Below are 20,366 nucleotides of genomic sequence, written 5' to 3' on the forward strand. Positions count from 1 at the left end.
ATGCTTGCATTTTTAGGGAAGCAGTGTATTATGGTTGTATATTTAAACTGTTAATATTTTAAGTGAAAAAAATTTAGCAAATATTTAATCATTAAAAATTCAATAAGTATTCATTTTCCAAAATTAAGTTCCATATATATATATATATATATATATATTCATCTTTGATATACTTCAGGTAATATTCAGTCCATTTAATTTAGTGCAATTCAGCATACATATATATATATATATGAATAAATATTATGCAGAATAGAATGGCTGCATTTAGGTTAAGAGGACCAAATAGGACATCCAGAAATGAATCAGATTTATGGTACAAAATGGACAAATTATGGTACTAAATCATACCATACTCATAGGTATTTACTTCAAGGTTCTTCAAAGAATATCTTTCCACTCTATGTCCAAGAAAATATGGTAAAATTAATATACTATGTGTTTTTTTTTTTTTTGTTGTTGTTGTTGTTTTTTTACATAGTACTCCAAGAAAGCTAACACATTACCACTGTACTGTGTGCCAAAACAAACTGGTTTACCATGATAGTTTTTAATTAGCATGGACTTAGACTAGCTTCCAAAGGCTCATAAAAAATGTTCATAAAATTACGTATAATACATGCACAACGTGTTCTAAGAGTTGCTGCCAACACTTTCATAGTGGTTCTGAATGTCCTGACGTCACACGTGCGTTCAGATGGGGCCATTCAGGGGCAGCAGACGAATGTGCGCGCTCACGAGGGCTAGGCGGGAGTGCGCTGTGATGACGGACGTGAGTGACTGGAGAGGTAACATGTCCACCACAGCCGCCGCGCACCTCAACGACAATGAAGACCCGGGCCTTAACGGTAAACTTATTTTATTTCTGCAGGAGAATATCGGAAGTGATTCTGATGTCTCTTTAAAACCGCTGTTTGCGGACGTGTTTCTCTCGTGCTTTAAAACGCTGTTATGCAACATCTATTGTTTCACTTAATGACTGGAATTTCCTCCTCGCTCATGCGGGGAGGGGTAAGAAGGCGGGAACGCGTGTATGCATCGTAGCGCGAGCGCCAATGAGAACGTGTTTGAGCGGGATTCGCTGATGATTGATGGAACGCAAGCCAATCGCTAGTTCCACAGTACGTAATATGCCGAGGAGGCGGGACTAAGCAGATATCAAAACAACTAAAGAATCTGATGCAATTGATTTAGGTTATTGGCTTGGCACTGCTTCTGAAAGGTTGTTTCTAGTAGTTTTACTTTCACAACTAGCAACAACTAGACCTATATTTGTACAGCTATGGTGAAAATATAACAGTTGCATGCAGCATTAATATTATAATTATTGTAGCATTTATATATTTCAACAGCAGGATTGCACAGAATCACTTTTTATCAGATGTTTTGATGCACTATGTCTGCAATATATAAGTTGATAAGTTGATAACATTGATTTGTACTGTCTGTAAAGTGATGTTATCAAGTAATTAAATATTCAGTGTGATGTATGAAAGGATGTTGCATCTCTGAAGCTGTAAAAGTGTTAAAAGTGGTGTATTGGGATATTTATCCAGAAAAAGAACTGAATTGTGAAAAGGGGGCGTTCCATAACACAATGAGAAATAACCTGAATGTGACTGTTAAAATTCCTAAATGTTTATCAGGATTCATGTGGCTATTGGGTATTAATCAACATTATTTACAGTCTCCCGTGTGGGATGTAGGCTCATATTTAACTAATGGTTTGAGAAACTATTATGAGAAACTATTACTGTGTCTCAAAACCTAGTGAGCTGCCTATCTATACAGAAGTTTTGGACATCATTGTTGTGTTACATGATGCCTAGGTAGGGAGCTCACTATACTTGGAGACACAACTTCTGTCTGTCTCTTCTTAGCTGTCATTTTGTCACATTCATGAAAATGGATTGATTTTCTTTCACCATTCTGACCATCAGAGAGTTGCAAACATCTGAAAATGAGTGTTTGTCATACGGTTTTATTGTGATGGTGGTTAACCCACTTGTATAGGTTTTTCAGCATCTGTGGCACAGAGACAGATCTGGCTTGGGAGAGTGAAAACCAGAGAACGGACTCATTTACCTCGCTGTTGTAGAGATTACATAATCCCCTCCAACCCGCTTTGCTGTGGCGGCAGATTCCATTAGAGCTGTTCTAGGATCAGCGCATTAACAGATTGACAGCTATGTGAATTGTGTAACTCGAGCTTGTGTGTGCTGATTCATAACAGTGAACTGGTGTGTTATCTGTGCATTCATTTGAATATTTTGACACTTGATGTAGTCCGTCACCACCTTTTGTGGAAATATGGCCAGGACGTGGCCAAGACTCCAAAACAAACAACTAGATTTGTACATTTTGTGAAGGAAAACTCGCCACCACACTTCTAGCATGTTGTGGGTGCTTGCTAGGATGTTTCCATATGGTTGCTAAGGTGTTCTAGGTGGTTACTTACTGGCCCAAGTCAAAAGAACCCACCCACAAATCTCTGTTATTATATTGTTATTATGCATATTCTGATCTCGAGCTATGGCTCGGGATAGGGACGTGCCAGTGTGGTGGAAGATATTAATGGGATTTTTACTTCCGAAACCAAACTATTTTGATCTATTATGAAAATTGGTTAGTTTTGCACATCCCTAGCTTGGGTCACTTGTTCAGTGTACGTCTGAGGTATTTTTGCAATTTTATTATCTGTCTGGTGAAGATATTTAGTCAGATAACTAACAATAAAATAGTACAGTTTTTAAGCCGGAAGATTTGAGGTACCGTTCATATCTGAGGCACAAATGGTGCGGGACGAGCACCAAAGTTTAATACTTGGGTTTCAGTGAAGCTACAAGCTAGTTAAAATATAGTAATGGTACACTTAAAAAAGAATAGTTGGCTACACTACAAATTACTAACAAAACATAGCTAACTACATTGAAGCTATTTAAAGCGTAAAATATAAAAAAAAATGCAGCAGGGCTGCAACTAATGATTATTTTTATAACCGTCTAATCTAACGATTATTAGAGTGATTATTTGAATATTCAGGCGATTATTGCCGCGATTAATCATTCACACTTAACCGACTATTCAGCTTGTACCTCGACTTAAAAGGTTGTATTAAATGCGGTAACTAACAATAATCTTTAACAATACCTCTAAATGACATTCACTGAATTTCAAGGAAAAAAACATGGATTTATATTTCAACTTGGAAGTTTAATTTAGTTAAAAATTCACAGCAAAAAATCATATTGTTATTGAGAGTTTTTGTCTTGTTTTCCATTTAAATTGATCTAAATTCCTTAAAATAAGATACATTTACTTGAGATGCAACATATAAGATATTTAGAATCTCATGTGCCTAAGAATTTTGCACAGTATTGTATCTTTTGAAAAAAAAATATATATATATATTAAAATATTAAATATGTTATTCAACATTCTCCAATAACAATTTTTTCTTCTGCAGTACAGCTCTTAAAGTAAATGTACATTGTTTTAAAGGAGTTTTAAATATTATTTTGGAAAACAAGCCAGAAAAGACTAATCAAAAGCATATTTGGTTGCAGTGTATAAAGGGTTAAGATTACACTCTCACCTTTTTGTTAACTTCGATCCATTTTTAACTCAAAGTTTTAAAACAAACTCTCTCTTCTTAATAGAGCTGGGTTTCGCCGATTTTCTTCATGATAAGATACACACCATGACACATACATTATATTATGATTCAATACGTCACAGGCCATCACGTTATAATCTAGCTGCTGCAAATGCACGTGAGAAATGAGCGTCCATCAGTGTGCATCAACTGGGTGCAGTTTCAATCTCTCCCTCTTAGATTGGGTCTCTCATAGAAGCAGCACTGACTGTGCAGAGAAATGCCAGTTTTGGAGTTTGTTTATTTACCTGGCCTGCTTCCTTATTATTTGAACTTTAATAAAGGATGCATTAAAGATATTACGCCGGGGTGTTTCCTTTTTGGATGCTCTGACATGCAAGTTTTGCTTAAGTGCAATGCCAGATCCGGCATAAATACACTATTTCTGTATTTACTTATTTAAAAATGTTGCATTATAATTCCCTCATTCTCTCGCATGCCATCAGTAGAGTTTCATAAGATCTCGATCAAACAACTATTTGACAATTAAATTTTTTTGGGCACATTTTTGTTGGCAATTTTTTATTGTCGACATTGTCGATAACATCGACTAATCATTTCAGCCCTATTTTGCAGTTTAAATATCACCTGATAGTTATACATGTAATTAGGGTTAAATTAAACAAATTAGGGTGAACATATTACACTGAACATAAAGGTTTATACTTAATATAAACTAATAAAAATAGAAAACAAACACCCTACACCCACCGATTCGACACAACACAATATTTCACGTCAAAAGGAAAGTCCCTTTATGGCTGTGCAGGGCTCAAGTGAATAATTATTTATGTGAACTATAGTTCATTTATTTCGTCATCAGTCCCCTTAGACTTTTTCAACGCATTAATATGAGACAAAATGATAATTTTGGCGAAAATACGGGACATCCCGCCTCATATCGTACAGTTGCCAGCCCTAGTTACTTCCAACACTGTTGGGTTTCTTGAAATCAAGTATGTGACAACAGATGCCTCTCATGAAAGGACTAAAGCACTGCCATGGCAACAGGCCCATAACTGGGCAAATACATAACTGTAAGGTGAAAAGATTTTCGGTGCGTCCCAAACCGCACACTTTCTGCACTATTCTATGCCATTTTTTAGTGCAAGTAATATGTTAACACTGAAAATGTAGCAAAAAATAAGTGTACTTTAAGTATCCGGATGATGCACTTTATCAACCGTCAATGTAGAACACTTAATGCACTCGGGACATATGCGGCTTGCCGTTCATAGCAGAAGGGGCGACGTTACCTGGCTGCACTGCTGGTCTGACAAAACAGTTGTAAATAATAAAGGATGGAGCAGCTAGTGAAACTTCAGCAGAAACAGCACCTTACAAATGTGAGTTGAATGCTTTACCGTCACCCCAAGCTGTGTGAATATGTATGTTGTTTGAGATTAAACTGTTAAACTGAGGTTGGCTAATGTGCTAAATCTTTTTTTTTTGTAATGACTGCATCACATGACAACAAATACATCGTCTTCACTGTCCACACTACAATGCGAAGATGCAGTTTTCAAAAGTGTTTTCATTGAAACTGAAAAGCTCAGTTTTTGCTGGACAAAAATGGCATCACAGTGTGAATGGAAAGCCAAAACGTGGCGAAATTAATGCGTTTCCAAGCGAAAATGTAAAAATGTGGGCATGGCCTTAAACCATAATTGCTTGTTGAGGAAAGGTGTCTTATTACTTTTCTAAGTGATCAGACTTGTAATTTTCACCTGGTAGACAATAAAACGGTTGGTGGCATAGTGGGCTAAAGCACATAACTGGTAATCAGAAGGTTGCTGGTTCAATCCCCACAGCCACCACCATTGTGTCCTTGAGCAAGGCACTTAACTCCAGGTTGCTCCGGGGGGATTGTCCCTGTAATAAGTGCACTGTAAGTTGCTTTGGATAAAAGCATCTGCCAAATGCATAAATGTAAATGTAAGCACCCACCCAGAACATTCTAGCATCATGGCAGAGAATTTTGCATGGGAAAACACCACTCACATTTTCTTCAGAAATGTAAAAAGAGTTCAGTCTTTGGTGTAGTGTTCTTGGTTATTAGCTACTACTAAACTGAACTTGCCTCAAAACAGCAGATGTATCTTGCAGAGGAGCCATGTTCAGATGCCTCGAGGAGCACACATCACACCAGATCATGTTATTAAGGCATCATGGGACCTGTCTGTGGACCTTTTGGTGTTGCCTAGCAACAGTGAGGGTCAGACGAGATGCATACGTGTCTTTTGTTCGCACTGGGTCAACAGAGAGATCCAAAATGCTTCATTGTGTTTGTGACTGTGATCTTGAACACATTTTTTAATTAAAATATAGAAAAAGTCCAGGGAAATGTTTAGGGAAAAAAAATAACTTGGACTATAATTCAGTTAACATTTTTAATTGAATGAATGACATGATATGCTGATGAATTAATCAAATTAATTGCAATCGCCTATATTTTCTAAGAAAGGCCCTCAAAAACAATAATTCAGTATATATTGTAATATTTAAATAATTATAGTTATATTGATATAATTATAAATAACTCAGAAATACTTCAGATATCATCATGATTATGATGTCACAACCATGATCTTAGTCTTAATGGTGTAATTTGTGTAATTTGAGCAATTTTTTTTTAGGTACAATAGCAAAAATAGCCTGTGTAATTCCAGGAACGGACAGTCTGGAAAATTTACAACGTTTACAGTGTCAGAGGGCTTTAGGGGTGAAACATTTTAAGCAATGCTAATCTCTTTGGTTTTCAGGATCCTGGGTGGAACTGGAGATGAATGGAAACACTCAGCCACAGAACCCCAGTTTGCCCTCCCTGCTGGAGAACGGGAATGAAGGCGAGTCCCTGGTTTCACAGGCCCTGGAGGCCGTGCAGGAGGAAGAGGAGGTTCTGACAGGAGGACTGGAGCATGTACCATCCTCCTCCTCCATCCATAACGGAGACATGGAGAAAATCTTGCTTGATGCCCAGCACGAGTCCAGCCCCAGTAGCTCATCCTGCAACAGGTATGAAAAAATACCCCAACAAAGGTCTCTAATGAACCTTTTTTTTGTTGTTGTTTTTTAGTGAAGTGAACACATACCGCATGACCAGTGAAGTCTGATTCTTAAGGGTAACTGAACCCCTGCTCAGAGTCTGACTCCACCCACTAGCAATATTTGAAAAATGCTGGAAAAGTGGGCAGACCCCAGCGGGGATAGAGGGGACGAACCGAGGGGCTGAGCGGGCTGAGCGGGGGGGGCGTGCACCTGAGACCCGTGCACCTGAGACGGATTAATTGACAGCTGCTGTCAGACTCTAAAATGGAGAGTGACTGGAGTGATGCAAGTAGCTTTGCCATGGAGCGGTCTTTTGAAGTCGAGGACTTTTCTCCCCCACCTTCACCTGAAGTGGAGGAGGGTGAATTGTCTGTGGACACAGGGCCGGAGCCATATCAATTTGAGCCGCTGGCTCAAAGTGCGGTTTTAACTCCTGCATCGCGATCGGCATCCGACGATGCTAGCGAATCAGCCACGCAAGGGAGAATGGGGCCAGTGTCTAGCTCGTACCAAGGGCGTGGTAAGCTGGAACCTGCTTACGTCAGCTCTCACCGCTTACGTCACGAAGTACCGCAAACAGCCAATAGGAAAATTCAACTGCAGTAGCCACCGTTCAACCTGAAGAGGGCAGCACTCAGACGTTTTTACACCATATATTGTAGAATTAAAACACTTTATACACAAATGTCAATAAAATTACTTGAATCAGTGACCAGTACTAATAAAGCCCCATGCTTACAGATCATTAACTAAAAAAAGTTGGTTTAGGGTTTAGTTACCCTTTAAGCGAATCACTCTTATGCGCCTGTTTTCTTTAGTGAATTAAAAACATACAGCATGACCAGTGGAGTTCGATTCTCAAACTAATCACTCTGATGAGCCGGTTCTTTTCAGTGATTTAAAATCATAGCGCGACCAGTGGTCTCTGATTCGCAAACAAATCACTTTAATGAGCTGGTTCGCCGACTTCCAGAAGTCTTTATTTCCTGGAAAATGTGTTGTCTTGTTGAACAGTTATCTGTTAGCATACTTTTAAATGGCTTTTAAAAGTAATGAGACTAAATGGACAGAATTCATTCAGTGTGCAAATAGTGCAGTCATGTGGAAACGTGCTGGTTTTTAATCACAGTCAACGTTTCTATGTAAGCAGTCTTCCGTTCAAGTGGAAAGATCATTCCAATGAGGGCACGTTTAATAAGGAGGAAAGAGTGGAAAAAGAGAGATATAAGAGACGGGATGACAGATGCCTTCAGCGTACTGTATATTGTAAGCAGATAAAAAAAAAAGAGTTATATTTATCTTGATTTTTTTATTCTTAAAAAATATTACAATGCCAACTTTTGGCTAAATGCAGTATAAGTCACTCCACAAATCATTGTCGTTTTCTTGTCTCCTTTAATATGTATTTTACGTTTGCTTTGTGCTTTTACAGCCCACCACGACCTCACAGTCCTGATCACGACGAGGGCCAGATCATGTTCGACGTGGAGATGCCGAGTGAGAGAGACTGTCAGGTGAGCGCTGCAGCAATATATGAATCTACTCTTAGAGTCGTTCTTCAACTACAGTCTTATAGTTATAGAGAATGGAATTAAATATGAATAATACTGTGTTTTTACAACTCTTCTTGTCTCTTTTGTCTCCTCTCTCCCAGTCAGAAGATGACAGTGTGGAAAAGGACAGGGATGATGATATTCTCATGAATAAAGGGGAGGGTTGGGTGGCAGACTGGTCTAGTCGACCAGAAAACATTCCCCCAAAGTAAGTAATACATGTAAAGCCATGTGTTTTGTGCGTATGCCCACAGTGTCTCAACTTAGCACTGATGTGATCAACGTGAAGTTTCCCCATATAAGGACAACTATTTCCATGTGCGCAACTAATACCTTGCCAGTTTCTGAACAGGATGAATTAACAGTCCAGTTTAATACAATATTCCCCAGATGTATATAGTTGTTTTAATTTAAAAGCAGAAAGCTTTGGTATTCGGCTGGAGATATAGAGTATAGCGCATGGCGCTAGCAACGCCAAGGTCTTGGGTTTGATTTTGTGTGCAGTATCTTGAATGCACTGCAAAATCACCTTGTGTGCAACTTTACAAATATTTCTTATTTTCTGGGAAAATTAAATGTACCTTGCAAGGTATCAAACTCACAACAAAACTACAGTTTTTGAAATTAAGTTTGAGTTTGTGATAGTACTTGATTTCATAGTAGTACAGTTCCACTGAAAATATAATCGTCTTTGACCTGTTGCAGGGAGTTTCATTTCCGTCACCCGAAGCGCTCCGGATCAGTGTCTCTTAGCATGAGGAAGACTGGTGCTATGAAGAAAGGAGGCGTGTTCTCTGCTGAGTTCCTCAAAGTGTTCATGCCATCATTGCTGCTCACCCACATCCTGGCACTGGGACTAGGGTTAGTGCCAACATATTCTAACTGTACATGTGTGTAGAACACTAGTAATTTCTGAGGATCATATGCACTGATGAGCCAAAACATCTTGACCACTTACAGGTGAAGCGAATGACGTTGATCATCTCCTAACAAGGCCACATGTCAAGGTCTGGGTAGATTATATGGGAAGCAAACAATTCGTTCTCGTAATCCATGTTTGAATCCAGGAGAAATAGTTAGGAGTAAAAGACATGAGTGACTTTGACAAGGGCCAAATTGTTATGGCCAGACGACTGGGTCAGAGCATCTCTGAAACGGCCAGGCTTGTGGGGTGCTCCTGGCCAGCAGTGGTGAGTACCTACCGACAGTGGTCCGAGGAGGGACAAACCACAAACCTGCGACAGGGTATTGGGCGCCCAAGACTCAACGATGTTCTGGTCTGAACCGACATGATGACCACTGTGCACCATCGAAAACACCTACTATGGGCACGTGAGCATCGGAACTGGACCTTGGAGCAGTGGAAGAAGGTTGCCTGGTCCGATGAGTCACATTTACACTTTTACGTGGACGTGTGTGGGAAGTGATGGCACCAAGATGCACTGTGGGTAGGTGACAAGCCAGCGGAGGGAGTGTGATGCTCTTGGTAATGTTCTGCCCGGAAACCCTGGGTCACTGCACACCAGGTATACCCTTTCATGGTATTCCCTGATGGCAGTGGCCTCTTTCAGCAGGATAATGCGCCCTGTCACACTGCACACACTGTTCGGGAATGGTTTGAGGAACATGATGAAGAGTTCACGGTGTTGCCCTGGCCTCCGAATTCCCCAGATCTCAATCCATTTGAGCATCTGTGGGATGTGCTGGACCAACAAGTCCGATCCACGGCAGCTCCACCTTGCAACTTACTGGATCTTCTGCTAATCTCATGGTCCCAGATAACATAGGACACATTCAGGGATCTTGTAGAGTCCATGCCTTGGCGAGCTGGCGCTGTTTTATGGCTTGTGGAGGACCTGTAGTATATTAGGCGGGTGGTCATAATGTTTTGGATCATCTGTGTATATAGAGGATTCTTTCTGGTATAATTTGTTGCAAAGTCAATAAAAATAATGTATTTATATTTTTAGTTTTTAAAGTTAAAAAAAAAAAGTCTGTCAACATTTACTCATGCTCTTGTCACATTTTTCCATGTAACAAAAGTAGTCAATTATGTTACTGAAAATCAACAAAAATGAATCATAAAAGTAGTCAATACTACTTGTGTGCTATTTTCCCAGTCTTCTGAAGCCATAAGATAGCTTTGAGTGAGGAACAGACAGCCCGTTCAAAACATGATACAACTGCATAGAAAGAAACTGCACAAAAAAAATTATTAATTCTCATATGTCATGGCATGCCAGGTTTAAACATATGGAGCACAAATTAGATTTAATCTATGGTGGAGGACAAAATGTTTAGTAAATATTTACTTAAATTTGCACTTTGAAAAGTTTAATAAAATTTGTTCTGTAGACCTACATACCTATTAAATATAGATTCTAAAATAAAGCAGACCAGTTACTGTATTTTCCGGAATAAAGGTCACATCTTCTGAAAGGTCCTGCGATTTATAGTCTAGCAACTTATTTACGTGATTTATTCGTAATTGATGTTGGATGGTCCAACACACACACACACACATAAAAGCACATATGTTTACACACAAACTGATGAAAACATAAACTGGGTTTCCATCTGCATGTTTCACATTTTTAAGCACATTTCTAAAAATTTGACTAAAGAAAATACAAATCGTTGAATGTTTCCATATTCTACGTTGTTCGCATCATCTTGAGGGAGCCCGCCTTTTCGTGATGGAACAGATGATGTATCTCCTTGCTTTGGGGAGAGTTTTATTTGCTGGACTGTAGCAATTGTACCTCATTTTAATAAATCTTGCCAGGAGATGCCCACACGCCGCCTGCGTCTGCATATCTTGTTCTGACGGATTGTGATAACCCACTTTAAAGACAAGCTGTTGTTAAGGGCTATATTCGAAGAATTGTGTGCCAAGCTTTGAAATTTCGTTGGGTCAGTCACATTAAGCTATCGCACACTCTTAACACCTGCACAAATGATCTTAACTCGTCATCATTTTGCGAATAAACATCACTTTCATGCTCATTTTAACTAATGCGAAAGTCTAGAAAATCCACCACCATTTTAAGCGAATTTTATTCAAGTTTATTTGCACGCCAAGCTTTTCCAATCAGGATTTCTTCTGCGCAATTTCAAAATGTGCACAAAAATATTTGGATTAAAACCCAGCTACAGAGATGGTAGAAGCCTTTTGCCTTTACAAAGTACTTCATGCAACCGGTTTAAATATTCTGTCCCATCATAACATTATTGTTTAGATGCAACTACTCACATACGCACAAAATGATGTTTCATCACACTGGTGGTAAAAACATGCAGTCGGTGAACCGGATAATTATTGCATAGCAAAGAGGGTTGCAAATATTAGAAATTGCAGATAGGCAGTACAAATACAATAGGCATATTGTTTTATTGTTTTATTTGTATACAACATAGTTAAATATGTTATATAAACAGATGTGGCTTAGTTGTGTGGCTTATTATCTTGTTTTATTTTCCATGAAACTTAAACAGAATATGAAAAACTGTTACGCACGAATACTTGAAGCAGGTGCTCCCATATAAAACAAGGCCAAATAATGTGTGATGCGATACGTAGATCCTGAGATAATCTTCACGTTGCATATCTTGACATGTTAAAAAGATGAAGGGAAGTCAGCGGCTGCTCACGGGTCCTAATGCGACTTATTCAGTGCGACTTATACAGCAATGCGACTTATCGCATCGTGGTTTTCGCATCTCTCAACAAAGCGATTTTCACCAGATGTGACTTATATTCCGGTGCGACTTTATTCCTGGAAAATACAGTATATTAAATGTAAGTCTTTAAAAACATTTTTTTTTTTTTCATAGGGTCTACATTGGGAAAAAGTTGACCATGCCTTCCACAAGCTCATTTTGAACCCAATCAGACCCCAGTGCCTGGATGCCCCATCTGAAGCAGTGGCGTCAAAGCAGTGGACAAACATGTGTGATAATTCCTCCCTCTCTTTTTCTCTCCTCCTTAATACTCCCATCTGTCATTTCTTTAATTCCACAGTCCTCATATTCATCACACACTTGCCATTTCTGCGCTCTAAAGCTTACTGACTTGTTTTAGATGTTTTATTTATTTTATTCAGAAATCTATTCGCTAACTTTTCTTATGTACACTTTTCTTATATACACAGACAGCAGTAACAGCTAAAGCCTCAGTTATTACGCCATAACTACAATTACTGGCATACAATTACATACAATTTTATTTATGCATATGCAACTGACACATAACTCCGCATTGGTTTTCCCTGGATGTGGCTGGCAGTGTTCAGTATCTCATGTACTTATTTAGGTACCACTGGACAGAAACATAGTGCCGTCTGTGAAGTCACTCGACTGTTAACAGCTCATTTTATGTGTTATTTGTTTTGCTCATGTCATGCAGTTTAGTAGTTTAGACCTTTAATGATGTTAGATGGAGTTATACACAAGTAGGTACATCTTCTAGTGCTTCTTCCTGACAACAACAGCTCAAATGTGAGTGTTGCCACCTTGTGAATCCACTGATTAGTGCAAATAATTCAGGATGCATGTGCATACTGCACGTTCAGAGTATGCACGGTTTGAAAAATCGCGCCACACGCATTAAGTACTCGCACACTCTGCTGATGTCGAAATTTGCGTCACATGTCCTGTACGCAGACGCCTAGCATTCGTGTCTAACTGAAGTATTTTGGGCTTGGTCTCTTTAAGTATGCTTAGTTTTTCTGCCCCGGTAAATCTCTCACACGGTCAAGCGCACTAGCCTTTCAAAGTTTACTCTTTGTACCACAAGCCTGGATGAACGCGTTTTACACATGCACACTGTGGCTGCTTTGTGGTACTTTTTAATACAGTCAACTCCAGGTGCATGCACAGATGGCGCAGATCGTCCACATGTCTAGAATAACTGGGATGCACTTCGGATGACAGTCCGAACATGCTGGAGATGCAGTTTGCGTCGTAGCGGCACGTGGAAATCCATAGTATACTTCCTCTCTAGCATTAGAGATGTAAAAATAAAAGCAAGCGATATGGAATAGACTATTAAACCAACAGTACCGTATGGTAAATATAAACCCCACATTTTTCATCTTATTTTGTAATCACAGTAAAAGATTTTCCATTTAAAACAACTTGTTATGGGGTGCTGAACTATTAAGTATGTGCATGCATGCCCACCCTTCAGTTTAAGAGCCAAACTAATCAGGTTAGTTTTTTTCGGAGTTACTAGGAAGGCTACACACACGCACACAGATGCACTCTCGTTTGCCTTGATGCATATCCTGCTGTCTCAGACCAGGCTCACAGCAGTCTCTTACTGTGTATCTTAGTGCCAAAAGGTTTCCACTGTGATGGTACATCTGCCAACCCAACATGAGCTTGTCGTACCTCTTGTAGACATGTTTATATGAGGATCGCTGCAGACTCACTTTGGCTTGAGATGATTATTTATCCTTTAGCCCACTAAATTATGAGAATGTCATGCAATGCCTTTACTTTTACTGTGAACACCATGTTGATGCTAGTTTATTCCAAGCAAAGTGTTTCCATAATTTATTATTATAAGCTATTATATGCACATTTGTCAAAATAACATATGCCAGAGAGAAGAGACAAATCTGATGACCCCACACCCTTTGTACATATTTTTATGGGATGTGGTGTAATTTTACAGATTTACACTACTCATTTAGCAGGTTTACATTCAGACACATACAGGTGACTTTCATAAAACATGTCAAAAACTTGTCCAGGTCATATTTCACATAAAAAAACAAAAAGAAGGAAATAAGAAATAATGTTTTGCCTCAAGACATTTTTTTTAATTGCGGCATTATTTTCATGACAGCACAATTTCCAACCAAATTCTCATTATTGTAATGCAAAAAAGAGGAAATATTTAATTTGTAAAGTATTAGTTTACTAAAAAATGTTTTGTGCTACTATTTTTAAGATTTCCGCATTTTAATTGTATGACAAATTTCTGAATTGAGTAATCTGTAACTAAATGTCCATATTATGAATTAAGAATAATCTATTTATTTTAACTTAAATACTTTGCATTTATGCTTAATTTATAACTATGTATATTGTTTAAAATATTACTCGTACAATTGAAGTGTATAAATCTTAAAAATAGTGTATATGTTGGTAATATTTGTTTCACTGCCCTTAATTTACGCAAATTAGAAATAAATCATAATGATAAAAAATTAATTATTACAGCATTATCAATTACTATTAAGAATAAGTATGGATTAAGCATAATGTTAAGTATTTATTTAAACTTAATAATGTAGGTTCTTTAAATAAAACAAAATTCAGTTTGATGGAAATTTGTCGTACAATTGAAATGTGTAAATCTTAAAATTGTAATGTGTAAATCTTTGTATTTATTGTAATGTTTTTTTGTTATTTTTTTACCTAATTTACACTGATTAGAAAAATCGCAATTAAAAAACAACATTTTAGAGTAATGAGAATTATCATAGAGAATGAGACGTACAAAAATAAAAAGTGAGAATTTTGGTGGAAAATGTGCGTAATAGTCTTGAAAATAATTTCACAATTCAAAATATCTTAATGGTACTAAAATAGGCTTTATTTTCTTTATATATATTACTTTGAAGTTGTAGTTTGAAGGACATGTTCTATGAAGTGAAAAGTGTTAGACCCTGAAACCTCAGTTTAAGAGTTCATAAAACACAACCAGTTAAAAATGCGATTTCATACCCAGCCTGCATCTGTCATTGTATCACTCTTTCTTCACCGTTTTCATTCTTTATCTGTCTCCGAGAGGGAGTTGAGGTACAAGAGGCCAATTTTGTGTTACTTCAGCCGTGCCTCGAGTTCTATTTGCACCTATTCTGAGCCCCATTGAATGCATGTGTTACGAAAAACCACACCAGGACGAGCTGAGGATGATGAAATTAACCCCTGCATGGGGTGGAAACAGAACTGTGAAGTTGTAGCTCATGTCAGTGATTATAAACTAACCCGACCCGCTACGTCGAGTAGGAGCACCATATGATATATTTGATGCACATTATTATCCTTTATATATCCCTCTTTATTTGTTTTCATTTTTGCTTGAATCATGTGTCTGGATACTTGAGGGCGGGGCCCTCGTGACTGACAACTCCTGGATGTGTTTTTGTTTGCATACTAATGTGTGACGTGTAATAGAGTGATGAAGCAAAGATGGTGTAGTTTCTTTTATTTCTCAAATATTGGAGTAAAACGGATATCAAAATGACAAATATAAACCTGAATTCATCTTCTTATGTTGGCATTCCATTGTCTGTGTCCGTGTCACTCATGTGTTTTGTTTTTTGCCATGTAAAAAGGAAATTATATAATTAGCGTAATGTTCTGGGTTCAATTAAAGTGAAGCTCAATCGACAGCATTTGTGGCATAACGTTGATGAACACAAAACTATATTTTTGTCTTGAACATTATGTATAAATATTAAAAAACAAACAAGCAAAATGGCAGTAAGCAGTAAGGCACTTGCTTTGGAAGTGAATGGGGCCAGTATGGAGCTAAATTCGTGCCAAAACTAAACAAAAACAAATAGAGCATTTCGCAAACAAACACAATCTGCTTTGCAAAGGAAAACTTTTCTCTCAATCAAACAGGGCTATTTGAGATAACATTAAGGGTTTACAGTCTATAAACTTTAAAAAAGCCTACACACTGCTACAAAAGTATAGCCACAAGATGTAAACAATCCAAGATTTTACATGATTGTAGTGATCAAATCGCTTACTAACCTTATCTATGTATTTATATCCAATATACTTTGCTGCCATGATGATGCAACGCTGTAAAACCTGCAAGCAATTTTATCACACTAAAGTCGTGTTAACACGTATAGTGTTTACGTCTTTTAGCTGTACACTTGTTTATTTTAACGTTAAAGCACTGGCCCCTTTCACTTCCATTGTAAGTGCCACACTGTAACTGTGATCTTTATTAATAGCTATTCCACTGTTTATATTAAGAATTGCATTTTAACTTGAGATAATTGAATTGTAGATATCTACAGTCTCGAAAAGGACTTCTTTTTTCTTGGTCATATCAATCATTTCCATCCACATTTCTTGATCATTTCTGAAGGTAAGACAAAAGTACCACAATCAACCAAATTCCCCATATAAAGGTGACAGCGGGGTAATAAAGGCTAAACTGCAGCATGCATGAGGGTGTGGAGTTTAATGGGGTGATTTGTTTACAGGCTGTGGGGCGTGGGAACTGACTGTGAATGCATGATATTAAGCAGCACTGTGAATGTGGGGTTCAATGTGTTTTATGGTAAAACGTCAGCGCAGTCAGGCAAGCATGCGACCTGTACTCTGACGATGGTCTCCTGTGATGCACGCTACAGGTACAGAAACCGCATGATACAGGAGACGCTTTTTTTATATGCAAACTTTACAAATGGAAAGCTACTGAAAGGGGTTCTCAAAAATGACAATTCTGTCATCATTTACTCACCCTCGTGATGTTCATGTAAATCATATTGGGTTGAAACGACATTGGATTTTTCATCTTTGGGTTAACAATTCAGTTAAGGACTTACTCCCACTGGATCACTGTTAACAGATGATATGTGAAGTTCATTTTATGGAATCGAATGGGGCTCAAAACAGATTTTAAAAATGCATCTATTTTTTTGTTTTTGTTATTATTTTTAAGATTTATCTAGATCCATTAATTTGGATTATAACTCTCTTTTTTATGCTACTGCTAAAATGAAAAAAAAAATAATGTTTTCCTTGAAACTTGTATTAATAATACATTGTAAAGGCATTATACTGCTTTCATAATATGCCATAATGCACCTTATAATATGTTATAACGTCTGATAATTATAACAACAGTTATAAGTACATTATAAGAATTCCCCTATTCATAGTTATACTTTAGAGTATAATGTGTTAAAACACTAGCAACATCCAGTTTCAACACAGCAGAAGTTAATAAAGTTAATTTTATAAGTGCCGTATAGTGTAAACAGTCAAAAGGCTTTATGACATCATCATATTATAAGTGGCCTTGGCGTGCTTTAAGTTACAAAAGCAATATCTTCTACTAAACAGCCATAACATAAACTTGTAACATACAAGACAAGACAAACTTATATAATGGAAGTTATTTAAATTAAGTCTCCAAATTTGATGCACAAACATTAAAGTTTATTAAAAAGAGTCCAGTATAGAATCTGTTAGGGTTTTTTTTCTTTTATAAGTGTCACGAACCCTGCTCCCTCGCTCTGCCCCCTCGAGCTTCCACGCTCGTTCCGCCCCCTCGAGCTCGCACGCTCGTTTTACTCCCTCGAGCTCCCACGCTCGTTTTGCTCCCTCGAGCTCGCACGCTCGTTTTGCTCCTCGAGCTCGCCGCTCGTTTGCCCCTCGAGCTCGCCGCTCGTTTGCTCCTCGAGCTCGCGCTCGTTTGCTCCCTCGAGCTCGACGCCGTTCGCCCCTCGAGCTCGCGCTCGTTTTGCTCCCTCGAGCTCGCCGCCGCTTTGCTCCCTCGAGCTCGCCGCGCTCGTTTTGCTCCCTCGAGCTCGCCGCTCATTTTGCTCCCTCGAGCTCGCGCGCTCGTTTGCTCCCTCGAGCTCGCCGCTCGTTTTGCTCCCTCGAGCTCGCGCTCGTTCGCCCCTCGAGCTCGCCGCTGTTTGCTCCCTCGAGCTCGACGCTCGTTTGCTCCTCGAGCTCTCATGCTCCTTAGCAGGTCTCCCTCCTCGGGCTCGCATGCCCGCTCTCCTATCGCCAGAACATTATGTACACCTGCACTCGTCTCAATCTCCACATTAGTTTCACCTGTACTCGTCTCATCACCTTTCATTGTTTACACCTGCACTTTCCCCTATATATATCACTGCCCTTTCGTCTCACTCCGGTTGGTTATTGTATTTAGTTTCCGTGTCTTTGCCCCCGCTAGTCTCGTCTAGTTTTGAACTCCTCTTGTCCTCCTCTTAGCTTGCCAGCTCCCTTGTTCCCCTGTCTTTTGCTCCCCACTAGTCCCGTCTAGTTACTCTGATCCTGTTTCCGGCCGACCCCCCACTCTCGTTGACCACTCTCTCCCGGATTTGCCCCTTTACTCCACTTTGATTCCCCGGCTTTTGACCCTACGCTTCCCTCGACAACTCTTCTCTGGATTCACCCTGTTTGTACTTTTGCCTGCACTGCTATTAATAAAAGCAGTTTCCTCCGACATTGTGACTGTCTCATCTTGTGTGTGTGTGTGTGCGGGTTACAATAAGATTGGCTACATGTGATCAACATACACATATTCCCTTGATAGAGAGTTTCTGATATATTTGAACATTGTAGCTTTACATGAGTTTTTTGTAACGTCTTAAAATTAAATGTGTGTTGTTTTGTGTATGTAAAATGTATATAACTTCCAGGATGACTTGTAATGTCTTAAAACCGCTTAAAAATATCTTATGGATGTTTATAAGAAGACTTTTGTCCCTTTACTCAAAGCATACCTATTATATATATAATGCATTATAACTTCTGCAGATAAAATCGAATGTTGCTTGTGTTATTATGCATTATACTATAACTATGAAGAGGTAAGTATTATAATTGTGGTTACAATTATTTATGAGAAGTTATAACATATTATAAGGTGTGTTATGAGACATTACTAATGCATTATAATGCCTTTACAATGCATTATAAATATGGGCTTCATAGAAAGTGTTACCGAAAACCTTTCCCAAGCTTTCCTTCACTTGCCTTAATTATTGCATGCTGGACTTTTTTGGATGGTTGGTTAAAAAAAACCTTTCAGTCCCATCATCAACTGAGATTAATTTTACTCTCTCAATCGAAGTGACACGGTTTTATAGAAATCTGACAAATGGACATTTAGATCGCAGTGTAAACCTATATGTGTTTATTTGTTTTACTGAAAGCTAAAGTTTCTTGCTTCTTCAGTCTTGTTCGTGGGTGGATGAGTTTTTCGCTTTTATTTGCCAAAGCATTTCTAGCTGACCTTTGTAAGATATGTACTGACTAATTCACGTCACTTTGTGTAAATCTTGTCTAATGTTCTGTTTGCATTAAAAGTAAAATTATGATGAACAGTTTTTTTTATGTTGTCTCTGATTTTATGGTGCACTTAAAAATTCAGTTTTGGAAAGACGATGATTGCCACAGAATTGCAGCTTCTAAATTAGCATTTGAGTGAGTTAATTCACTCTCATTTTAATATTTGTAAAACATGGTTATACTTTATAGGGTGAGATTTTCAGTCAGCTGACCGTCATGTGTGTTTGTGTCTTTTCTTTATGTTTCTCATTAAACTATTATTTATATTGTCAAGCCGGATCTTGCCGCCTCCTTTCCATTAAACTCCTTTACACTGAGAAGGGACCGGGTGTAAATAATGACTCAATATTGTCAGAGGTGGACAAAGTACACAACTCCATTACTTGTAATATTACTCCATTACAAGTGAAAGTTGTAAAGACAGATTTTAACTTAAGTAAAAGTACAGAAGTACTTGGTTTTAAAAGATCTTAAGTATCAAAAGTAAATTTCCTTGTTTAGGTTAACGCATTATTTTATTATTGTTGCATTGTTGTATGTAATACTTACAATGCCTTATGTCTCCGAAGCGACCTACTGAATACACTGACTAGCTTGTAGTATCTGGAATAAAGAGCTTTTAGAATGTTACAAAACATATAGAAATGAAACAACTGAATTGACAAAAAAGATACAATAATCAGCCATAATCATCTTCATTTTTTTATTTAACACCTCTACCCACCCCCACAAAAGCAGCATGGTAGTGTTCTCACACAGCTCTAGCAGTGTGCACACATCTATTGGCAGTTTTCCACTGCACGTTACGGTTCGACTTGACTCTGCTCGCTTTTACTTTTCTGAGCTTGCTTTTCCACTGCAGTTTATTGCCGCCTCAACGTGGGTGGGATTATAGGCTAATCGTCATAGTTGAGCCTCCTCTACTGCTGTGACATCATCTTAAACGCGACAGAAACATTACTGACCATAAACAAAAACACAACCGCTAGCTGTTAGCTACTAGCTCATTGTGCTGCATAAAGCAGTTGTTGCATGGTGAT

General features: G+C 38.3%; 1 protein-coding gene across 1 annotated transcript; it reads left to right on the top strand.

Annotated features, from left to right (window-relative positions):
* Positions 1-714: 714 nt before the first annotated feature.
* Positions 715-14,295, top strand: LOC127621338 (BCL2/adenovirus E1B 19 kDa protein-interacting protein 3-like). The gene is made up of 6 exons (XM_052094899.1): positions 715-848; positions 6,418-6,670; positions 8,136-8,217; positions 8,358-8,464; positions 8,962-9,117; positions 12,091-14,295. The coding sequence occupies exons 1-6, from the start codon at positions 725-727 to the stop codon at positions 12,137-12,139; spliced, it is 771 nt and encodes a 256-aa protein (XP_051950859.1). The 5' UTR covers positions 715-724; the 3' UTR covers positions 12,140-14,295.
* Positions 14,296-20,366: the final 6,071 nt, after the last annotated feature.

Source organism: Xyrauchen texanus, chromosome 27, assembly GCF_025860055.1.
Source record: "Xyrauchen texanus isolate HMW12.3.18 chromosome 27, RBS_HiC_50CHRs, whole genome shotgun sequence".
NCBI classification, from domain to species: Eukaryota; Metazoa; Chordata; class Actinopteri; order Cypriniformes; family Catostomidae; genus Xyrauchen; species Xyrauchen texanus.

Excerpts from the sequence above, each read along its gene's own strand:
- LOC127621338 (XM_052094899.1), top strand. The coding sequence starts at position 725 with ATGTGCGCGCTCACGAGGGCTAGGCGGGAGTGCGCTGTGATGACGGAC. Across the intron at positions 849-6,417 it reads TGAAGACCCGGGCCTTAACG|GATCCTGGGTGGAACTGGAG; the intron begins GTAAACTTATTT and ends TTTGGTTTTCAG. Across the intron at positions 8,218-8,357 it reads CGAGTGAGAGAGACTGTCAG|TCAGAAGATGACAGTGTGGA; the intron begins GTGAGCGCTGCA and ends CCTCTCTCCCAG.